Raw genomic sequence first — 9,676 nt, 5'->3', positions numbered from 1 at the left:
TTCCAGCGCCCCGCTGAACTTTACCATGGTCAACAATGCAAATATGAAGGGATTACAACAGTGCACTGAGCAGGCACCTGCTCCATATGGCACACCTCTGTTGGAAGCACATCCCAGAGCTCAAAGGGAGACAGCAGCTTTGCAAGGAGAGCCGGGAGGTCAAAGCACTGCCTGGGATGCAGAGCACAGGGGCCGGGACCTGCTTACCTGCGATACCGTGATGCTGCATTTCTTTGCCAGCTCTTCTTTGGCTTCTTCACTGGGGTAGGGGTTACTGAGGTGGGAGTAGAAATACTCATTCAAGATTTCCGTGGCTTGTTTACTGAAGTTACGCCTTTTCCGTCTGAAACAAGAAAAGAAAACCACAGCTGTTCTTCCAGATGCAAACAGGTCTCTGGCAGGGTCGGATGGGTGGAAGCACCCCTTGTTTCTCGTGCCTGTGCTACAGCACACAGCAACACAACAGCACTGCCTCAGTACCCCCAATCCCTTTAGGTCAGCCCCGCAAGAGTCTGGATGCTGCTTGTGGTTCATTCAATCCAGCTACACGTGGGCTTCACCCCACATTTGTGTGCTGTGGCAGAAAACACGCTGAAGAAGAAGGTGAGGCAGGGTACTGAGCTGGGCCGCCTGCATGCCATGCCTCTGCACCCAAGCATGCAACCCCACCTGAACCTCCACTGTTAAGTCACTCCGTGCTGACAGCAGCCTAAGGAACCTCTTCCTGTTAGCAGCAGGTCAGCCGGGGCTTCTGGATGAGCACAGCACAAAAGGATGGGGTGGCCTCACTGCCACCGTGTCCTCACATAGCACTCGCTGAGCTAATTGGCTTCTGTGGGCAAGTGGCTTTCAGGGCTTTGTGAGGGAGACCCATCTGTGCACCCTCCTGCCGAGGGCTGAGCAGGGCCCAGGCTCTCATGCTGTGAGGACCAGGTACTGAGGGGAGCAGCACATCCCCTGGCACGCAGGCAGCCGGCCCGATGCTGCACCCTCACCAACCAGGGTACCACAGCAGCATCGGTGCAGCTGCGGTGCCTTCCCTCTGCGCTGACATCGCTGCTCTCCTTCTCCCCAGAACAGCCCCGCGAAAGCACCGGTTAAACATTTCCTTCAGAGCTCCCTTTCCCTCAGGGCTGGTTGCAATCAAACTGCCTGTGCCCGAGGCCAGCAGGCAGCCGAGCGCAATCCCCAGCGCTCTCTTCCAGCAGTATCACGATGCTGCTAACTACACTGTATCCTGGAGCAGGCAGACTCTCTCCCTAGAGCTATGTTTATCTCATTACTGTGCTTCCGCTCATTTTGCCTTATTTACCTTCCTCCTTTTTAAAGAAATCACTTTAAAATGTGCATCTGCAAGCTTTACCTTTCGCAGTTACTGGAGCTCTCCATAGACATTTCCTCCAACTGTTTGTAATTACCCTAATTTGCCACACCTGCCAGTGACCTCCTTGTTAATAAAATTATTTTGCTCTTGTTTAGCTCCTCGCAGCTTTCAGGTGTGAAGTAGGAACGAGCTGCTGAAGGGAGGCTCTGCATGGTGCCTGCTGCTCCTCCCTGCTCCGCTGGGCTCAGCGCCTGCTCTGCCAGGCTCTGCCAGATGCCAAGGAAGCCCTATGGAAGGCATGGGGCTAGGGATCCATATCCCACCTCATCAGGGCTCCTAAACCAACCTGGCTGTGCCCACAGACCCCCCCCTAATCCTCATAGCCTGCTTCCTCGCAGCCTGCTTTGGAGGCTGGTGTGCCGTGTAGCAGCATGGGGTGTCCAAGGGTGCTGCCTTCTCCCGTGTCCCAGTCAGGCAACAGCTTGTTGGGAGCTGGGCCAGCAGATCTGGCTTTCGGAAGCATCATTGTCCTTCCTACCTTGGATGCATGCAGCTGCTGACCCAGCATCAGCCACAGCCCGTGGGCACATCCCTCCCAGAGAACTTGGCTCTTCCATCACGGGGTCAGTGTTTTGCAAGGCTGGCCTTATGCTGCGAGACAGCGGTACCAGCAGCCAGTGAAAGAACTGCTGGGATGACAAAAGAGCCCTGTGCACAAATCCTATGTGACCCCCAGATGAGCAGGGCAAACAAGCATTGGGTAAACAAGCCCAGAAAGAGTCAGGTCACTCGCCTCTAACTTACCTGGCATCGAGGAACCTTGATCTTAAAATCATTACTGCTTCACAAGTACTTTGTTTGAGTTGCATCTGGATGGAGCTGAATTTTCGATGAATGATGCCCACCATCCTTTCAATCTCCTTGGGAGAAATGGGACGTGTCCGGCTCTGTTCTCTGAGAAGGTTCATCACATGTGTGGTAAATTCATTACATGCCTGCAAAGGAAGGAAAGGTTTAGAAATCGTTTTGTGCCATCCCACAAGGACACAAACTCAGGCCTGGCTGTTGAGGGGAAGGCAGTGCTGGGGAAGGGACTGGGGGACCCTCACATGGCCCTGTCCCCTCCGCACGTGCACAACCACAGGAGCAGATCACACACACCCTGTTAATGAGACCCGGGACTGTCCTGCAGCAGCCAGGAGAGCTGAGAAACCACAGCACAGCTCCTTCCACGCTTATCCCTTTCAACATCCCCACATTCCCGGCCAGACCACGGTGGAGAGGCGAGGCTGGGATCAGTGCGTGTGTAATGACTGCGGCAGGAAGAGGATGTCAGCAGGGACCAGCACGCACTCAGCAGCCAACTGAGCAAAACCTGGGAAGGGCTGTAACCCCCCGAGCCCAGGCAGGGAGCTGGCAGGGTTAACACCCCGCAGCCAGTGAGGACTTTTCCATGTGTGTCCCCTTAGAGGTGTGTTTCAGCAAAGCCGTGCCTGAGCCTGAAGGAGTCATTGAAGGAGGGAAAGCAAAAGGAAGAGCCATCAGTTATAAGTCCCAGACTACACAGGTGAATGGACATAATGATATAAACTTCTCCAGGCTGCATCATCAACAGACGCCACCTGATCCAAGCCTCCCCATGACCACATGGCTGTCACCCTGGCATCCCGGCTTCCCCAACGCAGGCTGGGAGCTGCCACCAACTCTGCTGATTTATGTCTTGCTTCTCTCTTTCAGAAACAACCCCAGGGCTGGTGTCTGCTGGGCAGAGCTGTGTGGCGGCCAAAGGGTTCATCCCTTCCTGGGGTTAGCCTGGTATTGGAACACATTTTGGGCACAAATCTACACCTGTCACAACAGAGCCCTGGGAAGAGGCGAGGGGCCTGGGTCTGCTCCCAGGACCCTCATCAGATGAAGGTGGATGTGTGCAAGGCTGGTGCCCATGGGAAGTCTGTACAAGGGCTGTGCAAGGCTCAGCCATCCTAACACACCACTGGGCTGTGGTCATGGCCAAGTAAGGCCACAAGATTTCACTCTCATGCATCTAATGTAAAGGGTGATGAGCATGATGCTCAGCAGCCAGTAAATCACACGGAGGAATTATCTCATCCAGGCCCCATATACTTTTCATAGCCACTTGACTCTAGCTCCCCTTTTCCCTCTAAAGCCAGAATGAAAAACATCTACATAATTTGTCTGACAACTCCATTTTCAGGGATTCTTCTGTGTTTCAATAGATGGTGTTAGAGTTAAAAGTGAAAAGTTTATGCATCTAAAAACTCATAATTTCCTATAACATTTGCCGAACGTCTCACAACTTATTAAGTGAAGCCATCTATGAATGCAAATGCTGATTAGCAATTTGGCAATAGCCCAACATTCGCAGAATTCACATAGCTTTTCTTTAAACCAGTAGTTCATACATGATTAATTAGAACATCTCATTTATGTAGTGTGCACTTTAGCTCATTACTCTAAGTAAAATTCGTTAAGTATTTACATTTAGATAATTAAAATCTGGGTACACCCTTAAGAAAGATGCATACACTTCAGGCAAAGTGATTTTTTTTTTCTTTACACTACTGAAAGTAAATTACAGGCTAATTTACATCCTTGCAGCACCCGTTTGGAGGCAGCGCTCTGGCGAGGCTCGGCGAGCCTTGGTGCAGGCAACCTTTGCCAGCTCACCACCGCTCCACACCAACTGCTGCTCCACGACTTCCTCAAGCCTTTCTGAGCTCCAGGTTAAGGAGTTCAACACATTTCACCCCTGCTTCCCATCTGTGTATTTGTGTATTTGCTTTCTTGCTCTATGGAGGTCTCGAGCAGCTAAGCTCCTGCCAGCATCAAGACCGCATCCTTCCTACATGTCACCTACCAAGCTGCCTGGACAACCTTAGCATGCAAAGGCTTGGGTTCAGCCATCTGACCAGCAGAAAAGCACCAGCTTTGGGTCACTGGTAAATGATGCACAGAGGTAAGGTAACGTAGGTACCAAAACACACCAACTCCCTTCTTGAGACAGGAGAGTGCCTCTGACCATCCCAAAGATACACCTGAATCCAAAGATCTCAGACACACAGCTTGCCACGTGGCACCTTATTTGAAGATCCAGGGAATTCATTTTTAAAGTGCAGTAAAAATGGCAACTGTTGTATTAAAAATATTTTCAGATACGTCTTTTCTAGGAGCAATATTTTTCCATGAATATAGCATCCAAAATTGGATGTTTCAAAGCTAAAATTAGTTTCTTGCTCTCAAGAAGCAAAAATCTTCCCCTAAATTTGCTTGAATTGCTTGGTGAGACTTCCTTTAGTTACAGCTGGAGAGCCTGGTTTTAAGGTATCTTCACCAGCACCTCCCATCTGCAGAGTCACTTCAGTGCAGCAGAAGTAAGCTCAGAAGACTCTGATGCTTTGTCTTGTTTTCTTTTGTTTATTTATAGCATCCAAGCTACTCGATCCCTTTTTCAGTTCTATTTTTCAGACCTCTGCTTGGTGCCCAAGACATTATTAATAATGTCAGGTTATAAGTGATGGCCTTGTTAACCTCCTCAGGAACCTTGTAGGAGCAGGGATGCTCCTGTTAGGCCTTAATGCTTCATCAAGACTCCTCAGACAAGCGCAAGAAAAAGAGAGGAAATAGCCCAAAACAGTCTCCGTGGGGCTGGTGGTGGCTTCCGAGCAGCCACACTTCACCCCAATTTGGGGTGAATTCAGACGACATTTGTGAACTCAAAAGAAGCAGGTTCCCAGCTGCTCCGGGAGACCTGGGACCCTTCCAGTACTTTTGCCTACAGCAAAAAATGTATTTCAGTGTAATTATAGAAGATAGCTTTCAATATGTCATCTCTATTATAGTAGCTGTAAATTATGGAAGGAGCTGCCTGTGTACGGCCATTTCTCGCGGCGCACGGCAAGGGGAGAGCTGTGTGATGGCGTGACACACTTTCCATTTCTCTTTCTCTCTCTTTTTTTTTTCTCCCTGAGTGCATTCCCCTAACTGGCAACAAATATCAGGATCAAACTCTGCCGGGAAAGCATCTCCAGGAAGCTGCTCTGGTTCCTGCTGCAGTCGGACCACAGGGGAGGTGGCAGGAGCTGCTCCAGCACAAGGCGGGTGTCCCTGTGTGGGGCTGAGCTGCAGAAGGGCACCCACCTCTCCAGAACCTGCCATCTCTGGAGGCAAAGATGCAAAGTCCTGGCTGCCTCTTGGCTGTGTTGAGACAAACCAGCAGGAGACAGTTTGCTGCCAGGCTGGGGAAATGATCATGTTTCTGTAGAGCAGATGTGGCTGGGTGTCAGGATCAACAGGGAAGTGTACATGTTTCTGATCAGCTCCACTTCTCCCTCCTTTTCCTTAGCAACAGCACTTGAGCATCCTCCAAAGTTTCCCGTGGTGTGGACGGATGGCTGTGACATTTCAACCGAAACCTTTGTAAATGGAGCTACAGGGCTAAAAATGCTCCTGCTTCCCCCACATCATTAAACTTATTAGAGGCAAAGGACACTTGCCAGGAAACAGCTGCAAGTACCGACCTGCAGTTGCTTTGGCCCCAGATCTACCTGCAGCCTGTGTCCCTGTGGCTTTATAAGACATGCTTCTGCTGGATGGTGCTTGTTAATCCAATGACCGTCCCCATCCTGGCACTATGGGCTGCACACCAGGGGTCTGCAGCACAACGAGAGTCCAAGGAGCCTTGCAGGATGTTTAGGTTCCTTGGAAGGTGTGGGAGGGGGGGTTTGTTTGAGTGAGAAAAGGGGATTTGCACAAAGACCCTGTCAGAATTTGCTCAGTTATTTGTTCACTGCTTGAACAACACAGTGAAAGAGGCAGCACAGACAAGGCAGTGCCCCTGGCACCTGAACCACACCACACCACGAGCACCTGAACCACGCCACGTCACCATCGCCTGAACCATCCCAGCCCCATGCCAGCCCTGTACCACTCGGGCCACAATCCTGCCAGCATCCACAGTAGGATGCTGTTTGGGCTGTGCCAGTAGGTGCCATCCCCCCACTCCTCCTCCACACTCACCAGTGCCCCATCCCCACTCCCCAGCATCCCATCACTTCCATCCACTGCTGATGCTCGCTGGGCACCATTCGGCTGTGTCAGCATGGCCTGTCACCCACCATGCCTTTGTTTCTGGTGGCATAAAAAACCTAAGCAAAGTAGCCAGGGACCTTTTAGAGAGTCTTCACAAGAAAAAAGGGAAACTCCAAAATAAAGGGTTATTGAGGCAGCCAGCCGCTGCTTCCCACTGGGGTTGCAGGAAGAGAAGGATGCAGAGGCAGAGACAGGGCTGGGAAGGAACCAGGCACCATGGTGCACTCCTCTCCTTGTCCTTGTGGTTTTGAGTGGTTTTATCATTGCCTCTGTCTCTCTTCTGTGGTTTTGGTCTGCACAGTCCAATGCTTTGCCGTGATGGGCTGGGGGTAAGTGCAGGACTGCCCTGGCTTAGCTCAGGAAACCACCAGCTGATGAGGTTTTCTGAGCTGATTAGGCTCAGGGTTTACAAGCTTTATTAGGACACCTCTGGGAGGGGAAAACGAAGACATCGCTCGAGGCTTGTAAGGGCCAGGGGTCTAGTGCCTTTCCTTCCTCCCCTGTCTCCTTTGATGCTGTTGTTCATTGCAAAACCAGAAAAGAGCAAAGGCAGAGCACCCTCTTCCACAGATTACAGGGAACCTGGGGCAGTGCTGCCTGTACTCCAAGGGCAGAAGCCACGCTGCATCCATCAGCACATGGCAAACATTCCCAGGACCACCAGCAAGGCAAATGTGGCAGGTCATCAGGTCCCAGCAGTGTATATACACCCACGGGTCTCTGCAGCACTCTCTTCATTCCAAAGACACCCTATTTCCTACCCATAGCAGCACCACCCTATGCCTTGGCCAGGCGCTGTGCCAGCACCTCACTGCCCGCTCCCCCGCAACATGCTCGGGAGCCTGTGGGCTGAGATCACCAGCACTGCCCTCACCCTCCTGCACTCCCCAGGTCACCAGACCCAGCCTTGCAACACTTCCATTACAGGGCACAGAAGTGGCAGCAAGTGACAGACAACTCTCCTCCTCTCTCCCTGTCTGGGCAGGCTCAAAGGGGAGAAACATGGGCTTGAGTGTTGCTTTATGTGGTTACAGACAACAGAAAACACTCAGACATGCAAGACGTGTCCTGATCCAGTGAGAGGCTCCTCGAAGCCCAACAGACTCCAAGCATGGCTCTTTACAGGGGAAAGGGAGTAGGGATGAGGTGTGGAGCTGGGCAGCGGCGGGCGCACACAAGCAGAGGTGTGGAGGAGAGCAGCGGCAGGTACGCGTACAACTGAGAGGCTGATATCTGACCTGTTCATATTTCTCCAGCTCTGTGTGATAGATTTGTCTGATCTGGGTCAATTTGGCTCTGTAATCTGAGTGTTCAATAGAGTTATCTGAAGACCCTCCAGAGGCTCTGCTGCCGCCGATCCCCCACCTTTCTCCGGACCTGAGACTCCTTCTGCCAGAAGCATATTGTCTAGTCTCATTAGCTGGGGATCGGGAGGGTCTTCCTCCTGGGCTCCTCGGATGCTCAAACCTTGGGCAGAAAAGAGAGAACAAGAGAAAACACAGTCAGTATTTCTTGCATCTGCCCGGCCGCTGCCCGCTCGCTGCACGCCTGCGAGGAGCCCTCCTGCCCCATGGGGCCACGGGGACCAGCCCTGCCATGGCCCTGCCTCCATCCCTGCGGCGTACCCAGACAGGCACCCTGCCCTCGAAAACACAGCCCAAGCAGGTGCCATGGGATGATGGCAGTGCTGTAGGACACTCAGTTCTGACACAAAGCAGGAACATCTTCCCAAGGCTTTTAGAGGACCCTGCCGAATTTTTAACCACTTCATTGTAAGTATAAAGGAGTATTCACATGAGTACAGAGACATACATCTTCTATTTGCTTTCCAGGACATAGCTACATCTACTCACATTCATTCACTCACACTCATTATCTTATAGGTTACATCAGTTTGATGCAAATGTGGTAAAAGTACGTGCATTATTTATTTGGAAGTAATCGATTTGCTTCTCATTTCCTTCCAAATGGATCTAAGCACCATGTTACTCTTATGGAGCCTTGCACCCATATCCATCCCTCCTATGAGGTCCAAGCGTTGGTTTAAAATGCTTGGAGAAAAAGGTGTCACTTGCTCCTCAACTACAGGGGACTTCAGGAAAGTGGCTCCCACTGGCACAAATCCCATGGATGCAGCCACTTCCATGCATGCCCATGGTCCCCAGCTCTACACAGGTGGGATAGACAAGAAGGAACTAAACTTCCCCTTGCCATGCAGGGATTTGGCTGCTATCGCGACACGGGGACACTGTGTGCGTGTTTAGAAGCAAGAGTAGTTTTGCATTGTATTGTTGGGAACATTTTAACTCTCATTTTTGTTTTAAATGGAGAATTTCCGAAGCAATGCCCCGTCAGCAATCTCTTCTGCATCCTATAGATCAAGGCTGACAATTTGTAAGTTTAATCAGGTCATGCAGGCACGGTGCCAAGCTGCTTCTAACAGCGCCAAAAAGAAAGTTTAAAACTAATTACAGCAGTACAAGAATCACTAGAGCCGTTGCTTCTTGATTCAACGTTCCCATTAGAAGTGTACTTCAACCATGTGCATCCCAACCCAATTAACCTCTTTAAATCTGTTCAGGAGCAGGTATTCGTGCTCTGGATAGAGTCTGCCCCATGTGTGCCCATCTCTGCTCCAAACAGGCTGCACCAGACGTGGCAGCACCATCCACAGCTGCCACACACGCAGCTGAGCACCAGCAATGCTGCTGCCAGTGCCAGTCGGGAACAGGAGCCATTCCATACAAATAGATCCCACCCTCTGTGTCCTAAACCCCACGCACAGCAGGAGGTGACCACCTGAATGGCCAACCTTCCAGAAAGCACAGCGTTAATTTGGCTCTAAAATACACGTTTTAAACCTGTCCCCTCCATTTAAAACTATAATTCCATACAATTTCATGGGAATAATAAAAACGTCTCATCAGCTCTCTAAATTATTTCTGTTGCCTGCTCAGAGGTCCACAGATGGGCACGGTCTGACAACACCGCACATGGTCCCGGCACATCCCCTGGTTGGCACACGTGTGTTGGGGACAGCCCTGGCACAGCTCCAGCCAGGGAGGGTGATGCTACACTCAGGGGTCCCCATGGCAGGAAGGGAGATGATTCCCAACCAAGGGAATCCTGCACCAACCCCAGCTGTGGCAGAGCCAGCATGGCTCCATTGGGAACAGTCCATCCCTTGGCCCTTCCTTCCCCTTGGACTCACTACAGCGCTGCTAACACAGGGATGATTTTTCT

The 9,676-nt window shown here is 51.3% G+C and overlaps 1 protein-coding gene across 1 annotated transcript in view; it reads right to left on the bottom strand.

Annotated features, from left to right (window-relative positions):
• Window positions 1–7,900, bottom strand: part of LOC104408860 (pre-B-cell leukemia transcription factor 3-like) — a gene marked incomplete at its 5' end in the record, with an annotated part of 20,422 nt that extends 12,522 nt beyond the window's left edge. Inside the window, 4 exon segments of the mRNA XM_010018587.1 lie at window positions 208–343; window positions 2,129–2,319; window positions 7,672–7,778; window positions 7,781–7,900. Of these exon segments, the coding sequence (XP_010016889.1) occupies window positions 208–343; window positions 2,129–2,319; window positions 7,672–7,778; window positions 7,781–7,900 (554 nt within the window).
• Between the last annotated feature and the right edge of the window lie 1,776 nt (window positions 7,901–9,676).

The sequence above is a fragment of the Nestor notabilis genome, unplaced genomic scaffold (assembly GCF_000696875.1).
Source record: "Nestor notabilis isolate BGI_N333 unplaced genomic scaffold, ASM69687v1 scaffold10257, whole genome shotgun sequence".
Lineage (NCBI taxonomy): Eukaryota > Metazoa > Chordata > Aves > Psittaciformes > Psittacidae > Nestor > Nestor notabilis.
Note: the sequence above shows the minus strand (reverse complement) of the source record. Positions and strands in the feature narration are given on the sequence as shown.